This window comes from Chaetodon trifascialis, chromosome 9 (assembly GCF_039877785.1).
Source record: "Chaetodon trifascialis isolate fChaTrf1 chromosome 9, fChaTrf1.hap1, whole genome shotgun sequence".
Lineage (NCBI taxonomy): Eukaryota > Metazoa > Chordata > Actinopteri > Chaetodontiformes > Chaetodontidae > Chaetodon > Chaetodon trifascialis.
In genome coordinates this window covers 15,866,087-15,885,511 of record NC_092064.1, presented here as the reverse complement: position 1 = coordinate 15,885,511, position 19,425 = coordinate 15,866,087, and the positions used below count along the sequence as shown (strand labels likewise).

The following is a 19,425-nucleotide window of genomic DNA, read 5'->3' as shown; positions in this document are numbered from 1 at the left end:
ACACTTAACTCAGTTGGAAATGGAGTGTCTGTGTTTTGGGTATATGCGCCAAATGTGAGCGTGTGCGCGCGTGTGTGTGTGTCTATCTTACTCTCTTGTAATGTATGATGTTCTTGTGTTCCCTGGCCACTCTGGTCGCCCATTTCCTTGCCTCCTTGTTCAGACTGTGCTCCTCCGTCGTCCCCGTTTCCGACTCTAGCTGACGACTCTAATGTCGACAAACACACATACAAGCACACACACCAGGCGGACATGGGTAAACACACACGTTGTCCCAGACCAACAGACACACCAGCATGGCAAACACACATATACACAAGTGCAGACATTAAGTACACGGTTGGTGGTAATGGCACAAGGTGTGTGATATGCAGAAGCTGTTAATTAAGCTAAAGAAAGTGTGAGAGTAAGATTGTCTCCTTCTCACATAATTAATACAGCGTGTGTTGCAAAGCTCTATTGTTATCCTCTTGGAATGAAATAACTGCGATCGAAACCACATGTGAAAGAGCGCGAGTGTGTGAGAATGTTCTCCTACAAAAGCACATATGTGGGCCTGTCGAAGAATCTGCATGGCAATAAAACATTAAACATCAATTATAACCATGTGGCAATTTTTCTTCAGAGACTAATGTATTAAATGTGTCTCTGTGTTCCAAATTTACACACCTAGTCACTAATCCATCACATACCAACGACAGAACAGGCATACATTTTATTCTAAACATTATGTCTTAAAGGTCCAGCGTGTAGGATTTAGTTCTGGGCCACCGTAAAAACATGGTGATGAAACATGGCGGACTCATGGAGGACACACTCCCTCTGTAGATACAAAGAGCTCATTCTGATGGAGCAAAAATTCAATTATTCTCATTTTCAGGTGACTGTTCACGAAAGAAGACAAACAAATATTATATCCAATTTCTGCTAATTGGTCCCCCGACATCCTACACACTTGACACACTTGAAATCGTCATTGGGAAAAGGTGATGTCACGTACTTCTGTGCACCAATCAGAACATTTGAATCAAAACAGTTAGTCAGCTGTTCATCACTCAGGTTCATCAACTGGTCACTGATTTCTTTACTGGGGCTGTTTGTAATTTCAACCTTTATAATTATTTTATAGAAAAATACTGAAGGAAATTATTTTATTATTTTTGTCCAAAAAGCAGCACTTTAGTTCAGTCTAGAGCTGTAGCTATTGATTATTTTAGCAATGGATTATTCTACTGATTATTCCATCAATTAATCGAGTAATTGAATAAGACAGTGTTTCTCATCTCCGGTCCTCAGGCCCCCCCTGTCCTGCATGTTTTAGATGTTTCCCTCCTCCAACACACCTGATTCAAATGAGTGGCTCGTTACCAAGCCACTGCAGAGCTTGATGACGAGCTGATTTGATGCTGTATTGAATCAGTGCATTTAGGGCCCAAATTGCTACGTAAACCACTTGATACTTTGATTTGTGTATGTGTGACTATCATAGTAACATGAATGGAGGTCTGGCTTCACAAAGTGACTGCAGCATTTTACTTCCTAGTTATTTTCTTGGGCTAAACTTAGCAAAGTTAGGTACATAAGTAGTAGCCATCACATTGATTAACGTTGTTAACTAGCCACAATTAACATATATGTTCTTGGCTAGCGTTTGTGTTAACTAGCTATCATATTTTAACCTTAATATGAAGCGTACCTTGTGTCTGGTCCACTCTGTGGAGTGGACGCGTTTGCTGGGTGTTTTTTGCTAAGGTGTTGAAGAACTGACGTTGTGCTATTGTAGTAAGCTAGCTCAGTTTTGCTATGGACTCTACAGAGTTTCCATTGTTCTACAATTTGGAATTATCCCAAACTTTGGACATTTTCTGTTGTTTTCTCTGCCCTGTCTCCTCTCCTCTCTGTCAATTTTGTAATCATCGCCACTAACTTCCTCACGTGTGTCCACTGTGTAAGCACGTTGTGCCACAGCGATAGTCATCTGTGTGAAACACAATGAGCTGTGTATGTTTGTGGCAGAAAGCCCTGCGCTGAAGGAAAAGTTTTATATCATATCATTTTATAATATGTAAATCCTATATACCATACATCTGTACACCTTATTCAGAACAAAATATCACTTGTACATTTGCTGGTTTTTGCCTTTGTTTCTTTATTAAAATCGATTTCTCAGTTCAGCTGTCCTGCCGATGTTTTTTTCTTTACTTGTTTATGAATGTGACTCAGGTTTGATCTTTTCATTGCTGTCTAACAAAAAAAATGGGTCATACAGGGTTCAGGAAACAAAAAGGATATTTCTTAGTCCTGTGTGTACCTGTAAATACTGAATATACAATACATTTTCTTACTAAACTTCTATGTGCTCCTGACATTTACATAGTGGTCATACATTCTGTGGCATTTATCATTAGCCTATAATATAAAAATGAGCAAAAAATGTGAAGTATGATATCAGTTCTGCCTATAGACAGAAAAAGTTTTTTCACCTCCAACAAAAACATAGTGAGCCTTGGGACATACATACATTCAGTGTCACTGCTGTGTTTTCACAGGCCTGAGAGGCTGATGTTTCCATAATCTGATAATGAAAGTGTGTTACCCAGACTAAAGTACACGATATTTTAATTGCAAGTTTCCATGCACATCATATCTATTAATTATGTGCTGCTTCAGTAACGAGAGGGCATAAATCTGACTAAGTATAGGTGTGAAGCGAAGAGTATTACATGGGAGATTTACAGCTTAATTACATTTGGGGAGGGAGTATGGCAGGGAGTTAAGGCAGGGAGGCAGAAAACTAGATTTGAACAATGGCTGTAAAAGGACATGTCGTGAGGGAGTCAAGCTAATTTGTGCTTTGATAGTTTTCTAAAATTATTGGTAGAAAGTTAACAGTAAGAGTAAACAGAGAAAATAAACTTTCAGGAGGCCTACTGGCATCTACATGGAGAGAAATTGTGGGTACTGACGTGCAAAATGCTTTGAATCTTCTCCTTGCATGTGACCTTTAAGCGATGCTGTTTGTTCTGATTCCTCATTCTGTATAAAAGCTTCATTTATACCCTGAAAGCATGGTGGTTAAACCCTAAAAGAACTCAGGGACAGCCTGAAAATGTTGTGTAGGTCAAAGTGAAAAACAAGACATTCTAGTGTTAGTGCAAACAAATATAGGCCGCGGTACAGTACAATACATAATTCATTATTTTTATATTCAAATATCAAAGTGTGGTGAGAACCTTGAGCAAATATGGCCTATATTAATCAGACTGCATTTTATGTGTGTTAAAGTGCGAATGTCAATAACAATGGCAAACCATTCGGCAGCTACTGTAAATGTGATAACAGGCAAATTTATGGCTCGTCAGCCTGCCAGCTAAGGGAAATTGTCATAATAACTGTCATTTGGATTGCTGTATGGAATAACAGTGTTATTCTAAAACCACAGGGATGAAGGGGTGAGAATGAAATGTGCCGATGTGTAGTTAGTCAGTGTGACTGGGAAGAGCAGAACATGCTGGTGGGAGAATACAAGTTTAAACATCTCATTTTCCAATTTTCATGATTTTAAGACATATGTCAAGTAATTGCAGCGTTTCTACTTTGATTCAAGCTGATGCCTCTTGTTCTATGTCATCCCCTCACTGGAAATACTTGTAGGTCTTTCCTGACATATTATTACACAAGAAAAAAGCTAAAGAAAGGTTCCAAACCCAATGATGTTTTTGCAGTAATAACAACATACTACTGTCTTTTCTAATGCAGGTTTGCATCATTTTGCATGAGATCGCATTGTTTTCTAAAAAAGGATCCCTCTGCACAGCTTGCAGAGACATACGGCTGTCATGACTAGTATAAAACAACATGTTGAACGGCACCTGTATCATACTTAAGGCAGCGGCAGCAGCAGGAGCAGCTATGTGAGCTGTTTTACTGGGTTTTTAAAGGCAGTGGGAGTCCAGGACTCCAAGGTGTCTGCACAACCTGCAGCAGAGCAGACCGCAGTGCCTTCTGACTGTGACAAATGTATTGTTATGATTAGAAATATTATGAGCATTAATGGCAAAAAACAAAAACACATTAAAAGTGTTATCCTAACGGACCAAGAGGAACAATATGTGTCCAGGTACAGAGCTGCTTATAAACCAGAATAGATTGACTTCATCCAATTAAGATTAGATTTAGTATTATTTAACATTCAATACTTGTGCAGCCAGCATTTTATGTTTTAAGAGTTGCTGTTTGCAGATGAGGACATTAAAAACAATTAACTTCTTTACTATTTGGGCAGAATTTGCAATACTAACACTTATTCACATATAGCATGTTAACTTGATTTTGGTGTGGTGGTCTGGTAAGGGTGAGCTCACACAGAATCTAACAAAGAAACAAACACAAACAACAAAAAGAAAAACAAGTAAGGTGGTCATTCCGCCTGCAGTGATCGTATTTTGAAGCCATAACACTACAAATGTGCAAATGAAAATCACACACAGCAAACATTTGGCACATTTTATCGACAGGAGGGCGATGACAACGTAGTGATATCTCAACAGATGATGCAACAGCAACAAGGTTACGTTATCTAACAAGTCATTTGGTGCTGGGACTGCATTGCTCACCAACACATGGTGGTGTGACAGCATTACAGTGCTGTGGAGCCACTGTCATAAGAGTGGTATTGAGTCATACAGCAAAAACAGCTCTCGTTTCATTATCATGGAGCAACCAGACAAAGCAGGGTGTAAGAGCTCCTATGGCAGTAATACTGCAACAACAACAGTTAGCTTTAATAGATGGGTTTCCTGTTTACAAACAATCACAAACACATATGCAGCAGAGGCTAGGAAACTCACTAGTATCAGCGATGTTAACAGTTAATCGTTAATCGGTTATTCACCAACAATAGTTTTGACTGGTTACGTGTCTCCGTTTATGGGTTAATTTGCATACACACAGTGTGATGTGTGTCGGTCAGAGGCCATCACGCAGTTGGTGTGCAGAATGATTGGGACAGATATGCTGCCAATCAGTGTGGTAGACACCTAGCCTAAGTATGTTATTTCCATGGAAAGCGACTGTGACTAAAACGCATTGAAAAACTGTCTAAGAAGAACAAGAATGCGCTAAAAGTCAAGCTAGCCAGGGCGGACGAGCTAGCTCCGAATTAAGGGTTTATTTTCGACCAAACCAGACATGGTGGTGTTTGTTGGAAAACTAGTTTTACTTTGGTTCTGTTGAGTCTGAAGTGTGTTTTATGATGGTAAAATTACTGTTTCTCTACAAGGAGTCCGGTGGCTTCGGTGAGTGCGATATAGTGACTGTTTCTGGTTAAACAAACAGGATGTTACTCTAACAAAAGGTCTATCTCTGTAGTGACCCATCCTATAATGCTGTGAGACACTTAAAAAAGCAGTCTGAACCTGTCAGAGGCAAAAAAACAACACTTTTAATAAATGTACATTAATGGTGTGCAGAACCCCAGTGGGACTACACTGCAACCCACTTCACAGCTGCTGACTGCAGAGCTCAAAAACTGTGGTCCCCATTAGTCACTAATGGAAAATAGGGTCCATAAACACAGATAATATATGAGGGAAATGAGTAAAATTACTGTTTAGAGGTGAAACTGTATGCAATGCTCCTCACTGCATTTCCAAAATGTTTTTTTTTTCTTGTTAAACCACATCCTAGACATCTGTCAGCTCCTTCGAGCTAACATGTGCCAGTGAGAAACAGCAGGTAGCAGCAGTGATAAGTGAACTCAGACTGCACAGGTAAGCTCTACGGGAGACTTTATTATTATTAAAAGCACAGAAGTTACTTTTGTGATTGATGCCATTTAAGGCACAAAAACAACTCCCCATGTAGATCTCCTCATAAGCTGTCAGTCATTCTGGTTTTGTTTTTCATCCCCTGCATGCATCTTACTGGTGACATCACATGGAAACCCATCTATAGAAATGGCTTTAAAGCTCTGTTAGATTATATTTCAAATACAGTTTTTAATTGTTTAAATTAGTGAGGCCACATGCGCGTATGTGTGAGTGTGTATAAGTGATTGTTGATTTCTAACCCTAACTATTAATGTCTCATAATGTGTTGAGACCACTGGGGTAATAGTCGTTATGGTAGGGTATGGTAATAGTCAGTGGAATATGACTTTATAAGATATCAAATAAGACACGTGAAATAACTGCTGTTCTTCACTCTGGTCTGATTTCTCTGTTGTTGCATAAAACAAAAGCTCAAGTTACAACTAACGTTATGACTGAATACATCTAAACCAGCAATTCAGAGCCTCACACATATTTGTCATATTTATTTAAAAAAATGTATTACGCCAGTGGTGGTCATGGTGTCATAGTAATTGTAGCCACACCTGTGTGCTCATGCTGCAGCAAGCAACAGTCATGGTTGTGTTAGTATAACAGACAAGGGAACTCTGAAAACTGAAGTTCCTTGTGATGACTTTTACAGTAATTAAGTCTTTAAGAAAAGAGAATTATTCGCATGTTTATGGACCTGACCACTATTTGCCAAGTTGAACAAAGCTGTCGCCTGTGATCCCTTCTGAGTTTTTCTGTGTGCTGATGTTTGACATGCGTGTGCTCAGAGTCCCCTGTGTCAACGGTCTTTGTGTAGAAGCTGCCTAGACATGCTGTAATGGCTACACGACTTTCTGTTTAGGAAGAAGGATTGGTCCATGCTGTTTGCCAGGGAGGATAAGTGAGATTTAAAGGATAGTTTTGTTGACTTACTGCACTATGACTCTCTGCAGTCACTGAGGGTGAAGTCATGGAACAACACACTGTCCACCAAAGCCCTTTATACTTATGCAGTCTAGTTTGGCAGAGAGTGGTATTTATTGTATGTCTTAGCATTGTGCTGTCATGCCAGTGACCTGGCACAGTTGATATTTTTTTACAGTTACTGGGCTTTGCCTCCTAAACCACTGGTTCTCTAAGACACTGGGCAGGTAGGATCCCCTGGGGGAGCATAAAGACAAACTGGCTATTGTGTTTACTTTTATTTCACTTATATCACTAAAATTGAACTTGGATCCCTTTATATCAAAGCTTGCCCCATCATTGCTAATGATTGCTAAAAACTGTAGGGGGGGCATGAACTTTTTTTGGTTTCTGAAAGGGGGCATCCCAGAAAAAGTGTGGGAACCACTGTCCTAAACCATAGTTATGTACAGTATAACAACCATAGTGTCACAATCAGAGGGTAAGAGTATGCATATGCAATATTACATGAGATATAATCTATTTGTATAAATCTGCTATATTTACAATGTGTTTGATTCTGAGCATCGTCCAGACTGATCATGAAGTGTACTAGATGCAAAACAGCGTGCCTGTACACAAAAAGCAGTCATTTTTGTAAGGCAACACAGAGAGTTAAGCTGATCTGTAGTCTGCGCACACACACAGTAATTCACATATTACCAGTGTCAAGCAAAATGTCTCTCATAGTACCAGGTGTTAAGAGCTGAAATGCATTATCAAAAGATTTACCAAGGCTTTGTTAAGCTATACATGTACATGTTCAGGTGAATGTCACCGGGACAGACAGATAAATAGACATGAATGGAGGAGATGATCCATGGTTTGTGTCAGGAATGAAGATGGGAATGCTAACAACAGTTAAGACTACCTGTGCCAGGGTCATTCTCATGGCACTGACGGGCGACGGCTCAATGTCCACCAACTGCTGCACCGAGCTCAGAGTCTGGCATACACACAGCAAAGCACCCGTGCACCCACACACCCAAGAGCAGAAGTGCAAGCATACAGACACACAAATACAAGGAGGGGGTTAATGGAAAAAAAGTTTAGGGAAAAGTGTTAGCAAAGGTTGAACAGGATTAGGAAGACACATGGAAGGAACAGCACATTGTTGTTTAGAGAAATGTTAGAGTACCAGTTTATGTCAAAAAAAGGAGAAGGAAAAGGAAAAGATCAGAGAGGGAAAGAACATTTTGCAGAGCACAGTGAGAGAGAGAGAGAGAGAGAGAGAGAGGGAGAGAGAGAGAGCGAGAGAGAGAGAGAGAGAGAGCGAGAGAGAGAGAGAGAGAGAGAAAGAAGCTGAGAAACAAGAGCACAAGATGACGCAGACACAAGAGAAAAGGGTAACTATAGAGGAATTAGGACCAATGTCCACTGGGAGACAGCTCTGTTTTAGCCAGCAGTACTTAACAAGGCCCCAAAAGGGGTGAGACAGCATGACTCCCAACGCTGCATCATGATCATGGCACTGATCGATTCAGAAGAATTTCAAATATTTTTATCACTCAGCAACCGCTTGATCTCCCAAAAAAACGTCTAGTTTGTGTAAACGATGAAAAGAGGCTATGACTACAAAGACAAGCTCCCAGTGGACGCATTTGGCGTCGAACCGATTAATATCAGAACAGAGAGTAGATTCATGCTTCTCTCATGCTGTCACGAGACACTAGTTAACTGGACAACTCCATCCTAACATAATGAAATCTCTAAAGGGTGGAAACGAAAGAGCCAAAGATCTCTCCAGAGAATAAGAGTGATCAGAGCTTTGACTCGCTGATTTCCAGCTTGGCAAGCCTCTCAGCCCCAGATGCATTAAGGGGATTCTCTAAAATCATAAGAATAACAGGTAAACACATTCTGTTTCAGTGATTCAGCTGTTTGAGATGAGCTAAGGACTTTACAATATTTGAGGGGACAGAAAAAGTAAGAGGAGGGAAAAGGCCCACATGTGACAACAGAAGGGGCTGATTACTGTCTTTGTCTGTGTTTTAAAGAGACCAGAAGGGACAGTTGGAGTCACTGTCCTGCGGTGTGAGCAGGTTCATATACAAACAAAATGAAGCTCAATACCCTGGAGCTGCATATGTATGGATAAGAATACAGTGAATGTGTGTGCAGCTACAAGCGTCTCACCGTGTCACATTCGCTGGGCTGGAACTGGAAGTCGTGTGCTTTGTGAAACACTGGATTCTCCTGCATGAACAACTGCTGGTTGAACTCTTGAATGATCTGAGAGTAAGACAGAAGGAGGCAGTTATAATCCAGGACCACGGAAAACTTGTCAATATCGGAATCTGTTGAAGCAGTCTTTGTGGCCCCATGAGGGAGAAAACTTCCGAAGTTTGACAGCCACACTTCAAGTCGACGGCTGGTGAGTATTTCATATTCATGCATAGGTTTTGGGTTGATATTTTGAGTATCGCTTTGATAGCATCCATGTCAAGCTTGTGAGTTGAGCTTAATCACTTCCTTCAGACAAAAACAACAAAAAATAATGTCACCCTCGGTAAGTGTGAAGCTTTGAACCCCGCTATTCTGCTAGCTAACATGCTCACACTGTGTTGAATACAAATTGCCGCGTGGTGTTTGAGGATGGTTTGACTTTCATTTGGAGTAGACTACACAGACACACAGGCGCAACAGTTCTTCATTTCTGTCTGTGTTTGTCTTCTGGTGTCCTTAGAAATGTCTTGTTAGCATTCCTGCATTGCTTAGTTTGAAATTGCTTTTATTAAAATGCTGTATGCAAACAATGCTTCCAATCTCCAACCCCAGGCACAATTCCCCTGCCATGTAATATCAGGAAAATAGTGCCTCGTAACAAGAAATGAACTCAAAATGTCAACACGTCCCATTCGTTTCACTGAAGAAATACACATCATTTTGGCAAAATAAGCACTTTGATCGTGCTATGATGTCAAGAAGACTGATGGATTTTCCCCACAGTGTCTGTTTTAGCATTTCTACACTAACTTACAAATGAGTGCAGAGGGTCTGTGTCTCGCACCACGTCTCACTCACCCTGGTGGATTTGTCCAACAGGAACTGGAAGGTGTTGTGTGTGGCTTGGGAGGCCTCTAGCTCAGTGCGACACAGCGCTACCAGGTAGTCTTTCACATGCTCATATATCCTGCCATCCAAGGCCTAGAGGACAGAGAGAGAGAAGGACCAGGGGTTACAGGGAAGAATGGATTAATTCAATGTAAGTCCCTAATCCTTAATAATAAAGTCAAGAGTACAAGGGAATCAGGAGGAGACACCAAGAGAAGAGACAGAGGAGAGAAAGAGAGTCAAGGAAAAGGTGAATATAGGCAGTTACAACTAAATAGATTTAACATGTATTTTGTTGTTGTTTCTTTTGTATTGTTTTTGTTTGTTTTTCTCTTGTTTTGTTTTTTGCTGAGTGTTTAGTCTGCACGTCATGGGATTGATATGGGCAGGTGTGGAACTCTGTACAAGCCTGCTGAGGCTTCGTTCCCACCTTGCACAGTTTTTGTACTTGTACTAAACTTGTGCTAAACAAATAAACTAAACTAAACTAAATATTTGGCAACATATTATACACTGTGTACAATAGTGCCTTATTTCTCATCATCAGACTTCCAGTCATTCAACCTCAACTACTATGACTGTAACAAAGCTTGCGTCCTTCCTGTCCCTGTTCTTTTAGAGCCTGGAGGAATGACTTCACCTTCAGGTATGCGTAGGTTGTTAAGTTTGACTAGTTTAACTTATTGACACAAGACAGAAGAGAGGGATGTGGAGTTTCAAAAGTATCAACAGTATGTCTCCTACAGGCATTGAGTGAGTAACTATTTATTCAAATGTATGTTTTCATAGTCAAAAGTTGATTCAAGAAGAGGCACAACAGCCTCAAACAATGTGTAATCTGCTAATGCACAGATAAGAGTTCCAATGGAAACAAGAAGCTTTGATATTATTCATGCATCACTGGGCAAACTGCCCAATCTTTACACAATAACACCAATCAAAACCCACTTAAACTGTGAGTGTCAGACATGTTGAATCTCCCCTCCGGTCATGATATGATAAAAACATAAGCCACAGTCCACCCACACAGGTGTTTTCACTCATGTCGTCTGATTAGAGCTCTTCTCAAGACTGCGTGGGCATGGACACGCTGTGATTGACTGACAGCTCCTTCGCTCTGCTGATAATATTGTTGCACTCAGACTCACAGCGGGGCGCCTTTCTCATGAGTTTTGTAATTCCAAGCATAGCTCCACCCAGCTTTAACCTGACGAGTGGTCTAATCAGCCACAGTAATTGAAAACACCTGTGTGGGTGTTTAAATAATGGTTCTATTAAAAAAAAAACAGCAAGTGTTAAAATTTGGCTTGTTACCCACACACGCACACACCTCACCACCGGCCTGGAAATACTGCCTAGCATGAAAAAAAATCTAGCTTAAGTGTGGTATCTTTTAGATTGCTGCAGACGACGGGTTTTTATGAATTAAACTAAATTGAGAAGGAAGGAAGAAAACAGAGAAGAGAAACAGACAAACCATGAAAGGCAAGAGCGAGGTGGCAGAAAGTCGTAGGAAGGACAGAAACCAAGCAGATGTTTGCATTTGACAGCTCTTATCATTACAGATTCTGATGTGTCTGATATAAAGACATTTTAATGAAGCATGCAGTCCAAATGAACAGCCTTTCTATGGGGAGGCTGAGGCAGTGCTGCCAAGCTAGAGGCCACGCTGCCAAACAGACAGATCAGACAGACAGGACGGGGAGAGAGAGGCTAATGGAGAGGAGGTAAGAGAGGACGAGTGAGCATTTGAAAAGATATGAAAGAGCAAGAGAGAGAGAGACAGAAAAATTAGTGTATGGGAGTGTTTGTGTGTGTGTGTGTGTGTGTGTGTGTGTGTGTGTGTGTGTGTGTGTGTGTGTGTGTGTGTGTGTGTGTGTGTGTGTGTGTGAGTGAGAGAGAGAGAGAGAGAGAGAGACAGACAGACAGACAGACAGACAGACAGACAGACAGACAGACAGAGAGAGAGAGACAGACAGACAGACAGACAGACAGACAGACAGACAGACAGACAGACAGAGAGAGAGAGAGAGAGAGTGTTCTTTGGATAGTGTTCTAACAGCTGCAGGGGAAGGTGAAGGGGTTCAGATTCCAATTCAAGAAAACACAGAGACCATAGACAAACACACACACACACACACACACACACACACACACACACACACACACACACACACACTCAGACGCTCACTCTCTTCTCCAGCCAAAGTACTTCATAAAAGCTCACACTCTGAGAAACCTGCACTCTCTCTCACTTTGTGCCGGCCAGGGGATGTTTTAGGCCAAGTCCACAACCTCCCACTAACACACACACTCCCTTTTCTTAGACAGACACAGCCACTAATCACATACAAAAACATGTTATTTGTTAATACGCACATAAACCCCACAAATGTCACATTTGCACACACACAGCCTAGACTGAAACAATGGTAAATTGACAAGGAAATTATGTCATTACGGGTGTGTTGTTGGCTGACTTCTCTCTTAATGTTCCCTCATCACTCTGCTCATTTCCTCCTCCCACTTCCCTCCCCTCCTTCTTTCATCCATTTAGGGTAGTGTTGAAACAGAGTGAGTCAGCTTCCAGAAAAAGCCCCGTCCCCATATCAGTGGTCAGCGGGTGTGTGTGTTTGGGTTGAATGACTGTATAAGCCTGAACTAAGTACAGCACAGTGGGCCAGACAGGGCAGCAGAGGTGGAAGTCTATGTGTCTCGCAGATGGACAGTTCCAAGAGCATCGGCTGCCAACAGCAGAGGGAGATGTGGAGCAGTGTGTTCCTCCACTGCCCTTTCACTACAACTGTCGCACTGACAAGGACAGTAGCTCTCAGTGTAACATATATGTTTTTCCTACAGCCACAGTCAGAGCAGCAAGTATTTATACAGTAATGCAGCAGATCTAAGCAGTCGAAGTCTCCTTATCCCTCATCTTTACAAACCTGTTATATTCCAGACATCTTTTCACAGCCAGCTCATTATCTTCTTCAATATGGTTTAACATTAAAGACAGAAGAGGCATCTCCTCTGAGTACTTGGAATTTTAGTTCAGTACTTTTTTCATGCTAATTTCCGACTTCTGCTCCACCACGTCTCAGAGGGAAATATTGTTCTGTACTACTGCAATACAATTACCTGACAGCTTCAGTCACTAGTTACTCTACACACAACATTTTTCCATACAAAGCATATGGAGTTCTTATAAAATACAATGCTTTGTTATAAACTACCCAACAGTTTAGCCAAGTAGAGCTGAAACAATTAGTCGATTAATCAATAAGTCTACAGACAAACAGCAAACAGTTCAAATGAGGTCCTCCTCGACCAAAGTTTGCTGCACAATGAGTACTTTTAATACTTTAAGGAACATTTTCCTGATCATACTCTCTTACTTACTTGTACTTAAGTGAGACTTTAAATGCTGGGCTTTTATTTGAGTGTTTTCACAGTGTGGTATTCGTATTTAAGTAAAGGATCCTCTCCCACCACTGTCTGTAGCATATCTGAATAATGAAATTCAGCAGCATATATGTCCCTATCCAGAAATGTCCTACCATTGCCATATCTAATGAACTGTGTCCATGTGAACGCAATGAGCACAATGGATTTTTGTAGGAGGAATTTAAGTACTGTCGGAAATGGAGACTGTGGTAAAAAACTATGATAAATGGGAAGCCTGGAAAAACTGGATTGTTGTTTTCTGGGATGTACTGGCTATGCACATATTCTATGGCTGCTATTATTCTTACTGTGTGTCTGCCATTGGCGCTGCTTTCTGGACTGTTTCTCTGCATATCTGTGTGCAAAAAGATGCCTGGAACTGTGAAAGGAACTGGTGCTTTCTTGTGATGCAGATTTTGGTCCCCCTGTTAGGAACATTGTTATCAGTGACTTTCAGGTGAAGACCTGTAAACATCCCAAATGAAACTGCAGAGGAGGGAGAGGGGACGAGCAGATTGCTTCCCTTGGGCAATGTCCCTCATTCTCTTTGTGTGTTTGCGTACATGTATTTGTGCATGTGCATATTTCCCTGCAGTCCTGTCCTTCTGTCACAGGGAGCAAAGGATCTATTATTCAGACTGGCCTCAGAGTATAGATGCTCATACATGCCTGAGGCAGAGTATGTGAGTGTGAGGGGGGAGAAACAGGAACAAGGAGAAAGGGAAGAGCATCTGAAGAAATTACACTAAGAGGAAAAAGCACAGAAAGCCAAAAAAACAATAATGAGCTTCATTTTAGATCTAATTAATATTATAAAAAAAACTGTGTACAACTTATTCCATGGTTTAGACAGATGAGAAAAAAGTCACCCAGCTACTCGGATGTGTATGTTGTCCTGTTTGTGTGTGTGTGTGTTTGTGTTAACTGCAATATCAGTCAGGTCTGAGACTGATGACTGTCTGTGTGCACGTGTGTGTGTGTGTGTGTGTGTGTGTGTGTGTGTGTGTGTGTGTGTGTGTGTGTGTGTGTGTGTGTGTGTGTGTGTGTCAGACAGACATGATTGTACAGTATTTAAAAGGATTACATCTCCGTCACTCAGCAACTGAGGTGTGTCTGTCTGTGCACGGGACAGACTGTCATTTTCTGTATGTGAATGCGTCCGTCTGTCACGATGGCCTGTGTGTCTGCATGTGCAACTGTCATTGTTACAGTTTTGGTGGATAACTTGTGTTCAATTTAAGTCAAAATCCGATTTTGACAGACATGGACTTCTTGTCTTGTCTGGCATGAAAATATTTCAGTCCTGTGTCTTGATTCTGTACATGGCCCAAAAAGTCATGTAGTACCAGATGGAAGAGAGTGTTTTTACACACAAACAGCAGCTTGCTCCCACAGATGAAAGAAATGTGAGGGATGACAGCATCTTGGCTTCCGTCTCACAGTTTAATGCTTTATGTTGCAGAATTTGCTTTAACATGATCAATTATTGAGATGACTTATAGTTTTAGTCGTTGAGCACATCAGTAAAATCATGAAATCTGCATCCCACAACCACATTATCATAAAACAAACACATTCAAGCCCACAGTGACGCACAGTTGCATGTCATGTAAAGGTGGGAGATGCAGAGAGAGACGCAGCAAACTTACCTGCATCCAAGGCAAAGTCGAAGCTCTCTGAGAATCCCTCTTGGTACAGTTCATTCAACATTGTGAAAATGATCATTTCATGCCAACCAATCATTTGGTAAGGATGGCTCATTTTGTGGGATTTTTCTTCACATAAGCCCCTTTCAAATAATAAATCCAGAGAACTCTATGACTTTCTTTGAAGACTCCAAACTGTGAAATCATCACTTTTTCATGTACGCTTTTCCCCCCTCCAACCACTTCAGCGATACTGGAAGGAAGTCTGACTTTGTGCTCTCGTGAAAGGAAAACATTTTATCCCAAATTGAGCTTTAATTCAAAGTAGCTCCCCACTTTGAATTTTTAAACCAGAAAATGTGTCCCTGTTGCTGGAAAATCCCCCTGGGTATTTTTAGTGCATGAGACTCTTAAGCCAGCACTTGTAGTAAAAGAAAATGTCATTAAGACATTACAAACTACTGGATTCTTTTTTAAGTGCAGTTTTACTAAAAAGAACAAACAGGATTCTCTCTCACACCACTCACAACTTTCAACTCTTCTTATTCATCTCTATACAAATACCTGTATGCAGTGCAGTAGATCTGTGTGGTAGTACCGGTCATGGTGAGCGTTGGCAGCAGCTAGCGTTAACAAGTAATCGTTCCTTGCCTGTGTTGCCTTGGAGTTGCAGTCACTTCTCTTAGCTTTCAACTGGAAAGAAAGAGAGACAATATTGAAATGCTGCATTCCAGTAACAAACTGGAGCTTTAAGAGAAACAACCACTTTTGTATTTGTTTCATGGCTTAAAAGAGTCTGCTTGAAAGCTCCGCTTTAAGAGAGACTGATGGTGTTCTTTGTGAGTGAGCCCTCTTACCTTTACACTTGCTTTCTGTAAACTAATTCTTGACTGAAAAAGACCCAGTTTAGACCTGAAAAAAAGAGGAAGCGAGAAGTTCATCAACATCTAATTTTAATTTGAACAAATGCATATGAAGTTATCCATGCTTGCGGTTACAAATGCTAAAAAAAAAAAGCACACCGTTTGGTTTGTCAACACCCCTGCGGACATTCGATTCATTCGTAATCACAGATTTAGGCCTTGTCCACACCCATACAGACATTTTCCTCTCGTTCACAGATTTTCCGATTTCTATGTGTCCACGTAAAATGGAGCGTTTGAGAAACAATAATGTCATCACCTAACTTTGCGCATGTTGTCGCTTTGTGTAATGAGCATATGCATGAAACAACAACAATGGCGGACTATTGGTTTGTTTACATTTGGTTAGCACCAATGTAAGTTAACAACCAAACTTGGTGGTTTCCTATGGTTTTGGATAATTTTATCTAAACAGAATAAATTTACTGAAATAATACACAAAACAATCTTCTCCGGCATTTGACGTATTATTGATGTAGACTTTATTGCCACCTACTGGACGCTTGTCTGAGCGTTGGAATGGTTTTTGCACCCTCGTGTGCACACAGATATTTTGTTAAAAGAAGGTCGTGAAGATTTTCCTCTTTTTTTTTTAAACAGAGGGGAAATACATTTGTTTAGAAATATCTGTACACATGTGGACAAGGCCCTCACAGACAAACAGTAACAACCAGGTAAGGCAGAGGGGAGAAAAAGATCCAGACATTCCTCCAGGATCATTACTCTCATCTCTAACCTCTGATTCAGAGCAGGCATCATATATTGACCATGAACAGGCTGGAGCCTGACAGCTATAAATCTCAGCCTGATCCAGCCATCGTGATTTATATGGATGGTGACATCAGAAAGACCTGCCAGATAAAATGATGGAGTGAGCCTGTGTGAGTGCATACATACAAGCTTGTGTATGGCCTGCTTTTTTGTGCTTCTGTGCAACTTCTGTGCGTGAAAACAGGCCGCGTGTTTATTTCATTAAGTCTCACACATACAGACGCAAAACGCATTATGAGTGTGTGATTATGACTGTTGCTTGCCTATACGTGTGAGTATGTGCAGTGTGCTTCTACTTATGCTACCCTGCTTTACTCGCCAAGTGGTGTTATGAGTACAAACTGTGTGCTGTGTCTCTGCATTCACACCAATTTCTTCTTGTGTGTTCCCTGTGCCCTACAATGACTAATGTCTCTGCATTTTTCTCAACTGAGACACACACACTCACATAATGGGCACAGCGTCAATGCAGTAATTTCTGTGGCTGTGTCTTTCTACTGAGTGATAGAGAACAGAAAATAGTTGAGGGGCCAATCGATGTGGCCACTAACCGGAGCTGAGAATTCAATGAAGCGAAAATGTCACCATAGCTGCTGCAGCCTGGGGCTGGGGGAGACAACACTCATCAGAACTGGATCAAACTTAGGTACTAATTGTGGAAGTGCAACGCTTCAAATAGTATCTGATAGAGCTTTTATCTGTCCTTCAAAGGTGAAAAAAATGACCAAACGTGTGTTTTCTTATGTCTAAAGACATGATTCTGGTTTTGTTTGCTGCGTAGATTCATACCAAGTCTGCACCCACCAGTGATGCCAAAGTAAGGTTCTGCACTTACGCTCTCGTGGTGTTTTGGTCCCTTTTTATCTGTTCTTTCTTTGTCTGGCTGTCTCATAAACACCGCTGTATATACAGTATGTCATTGATTGCATCTTACAGCCTTAATGATGATGTTTTCTTGCTTCCTCTATCTCTCATATACTCTCTCTGTGAGGTTAACCTACTTTGTTTTCTTGATGGTATTCTTTCTGACAATGGAGACCATCTGTTTAGTCATAATATTTTTATTTTTATGCACTTCCCTACCAACACACATGTGCACAGCGCCGTGGTGAACTCACTTGGCCTCTATGTCAGCCTTCTCTCGTACAGCGTGGGCAACCTGCTCACAGTCGTAGTATTTTTTCTTGGCTTTGGCCAACTCTTTCACCGACTCCTGAAGCTCTGCTTGAATGCCGCTCAACTGATCTATGGTCTGTGAAGGGAAAAAGAAAACCGGGTGAGTTGTTAGAGAACAAGCAGACCGACATGAGTCATTTTAGCTCAGTGTGAATGCACGGGAGGACGAGAGAGTGAGGAGAACAAAGACTGCTTGAGGAAACTATGACTAAGTCTCACAATCCACACATTCACTCACCTTTTTGAGTTGCTGCTCCTTGTAGAGTCTAACAGTCTTAGCGGGCTCTGATACTTGGCTTTTGTAGTTGTCACACACATTGAGCCTGGACTGGCTCACCTGTACTGTACCTTCTAAGTAGGACCTCCACACTGCATACACATTCCTAAGTTGGAGAGAAAAAGCACAAAAAATGCTAAATGATTGCTGTTCTGTAACTTGAACTCACACGAGCAACTGGCTGGAAACCATAACGATCTCCTGCAGAGTGGCTGAATTTATAAATTCTCTACACCACTAGTATGGTTGCCACTGTGGGCCTGACAAACTGTATGTGCGTGCACCTGGAGGGGGAATAGATTTGTAGAAATGCTGCAGTAGCTGCTAGAACCAACAAACACAAAACAGCAGTAAAACTGTGAAATGCAGACTTAATGCTTTTCACAATAAGTTGGATCCAGATTGAGGTTTTATATTTCAGAGCCTCTTACAGTAAAAATGAGTCATACATGTACTGTAGACCATGTTACATTTTTCTAGAAATTTGGAGCAATCCAGCCGAGCACAAGATCTGTCTTTCATCAAAATAATTTTTTTGAGATGCTTTGTGGGAAACGTGGCTGCATACTTCTGTATGTCATAGGCACATGCGCATGCGTGCGCCCGCGCGCGCACACACACACACACAGACCCACCTGTAGTCTGTTCTCTGGTCATCAGGGTTGATTCCGGGCCAGTCTCTCTTTAGGTACTGGCTTGCTAGCTTCTGCAGAGCCTGAAAGTGTAAAAATGAGGCACTGATTATCTCCAGTCTTCTGACTAGATTAACTGAACTGAGAGACTGCTAATAATATGTAAGAAAATAAGGGAAAAGATGAAGGCAAGTACAAGGCAGCATGAAGCTCTATCAGGTCAACACTTTCACTCATGAATTAACTGTCAGCTTAGCAAGAAGCATATGTATTGCAGTTCAATGTGCCTTGTGCACTGATTTAGAACAGAGGATAAACTGTTGATCAGCGCTATCATTTTAGTGTCTTAATATACAGAGATTTTAAGAAATACCTTTACTTTAAATACTGTAAATTTTTCTCTGGGTGGTAAGAGGAAGGTACTCAGATCAAGACTTAACGTGCACATCATCCCACTGAGTGTGAGCAGGTCTGACACAGCTGATTTGGACTTTACTCTGACCCGGTCACCTCTTTTGAACAGCCAAAATATCGGCTGTTTCTACTATAAAATGGATCAGCTCTGTGTCAGCAAGAATGAATTCGCCAGTCAGCTCCTGTGAGTACGAGCAGAAACCCAAGGGCTGCAAGAAAGAGTAACCTACATCCTCTGGACTGGGTCACTGTGTCAGTAGCGACAACTCGCAGACGCTCTGCCCCTGTGTGCCTGTGGATGAGTGT

General features: G+C 41.3%; 1 protein-coding gene across 2 annotated transcripts in view; it reads right to left on the bottom strand.

Annotated features, from left to right (window-relative positions):
- The window catches only part of LOC139336602 (F-BAR and double SH3 domains protein 2-like), a 68,602-nt gene that overhangs the window by 18,043 nt on the left and 31,134 nt on the right, over positions 1-19,425 (bottom strand). The window contains exons 4-12 of one of the 2 annotated variants that reach the window (XM_070970751.1): positions 18,709-18,788; positions 18,035-18,179; positions 17,739-17,872; positions 15,784-15,838; positions 15,491-15,619; positions 9,810-9,932; positions 8,922-9,017; positions 7,657-7,731; positions 92-208 (exon numbers count right to left, since the gene is read on the bottom strand). In XM_070970751.1, coding sequence (XP_070826852.1) covers positions 92-208; positions 7,657-7,731; positions 8,922-9,017; positions 9,810-9,932; positions 15,491-15,619; positions 15,784-15,838; positions 17,739-17,872; positions 18,035-18,179; positions 18,709-18,788 — 954 coding nt within the window. The remainder of the gene's footprint in view (positions 1-91; positions 209-7,656; positions 7,732-8,921; positions 9,018-9,809; positions 9,933-15,490; positions 15,620-15,783; positions 15,839-17,738; positions 17,873-18,034; positions 18,180-18,708; positions 18,789-19,425) is intronic. The other variant, XM_070970752.1, reaches the window with a different exon arrangement.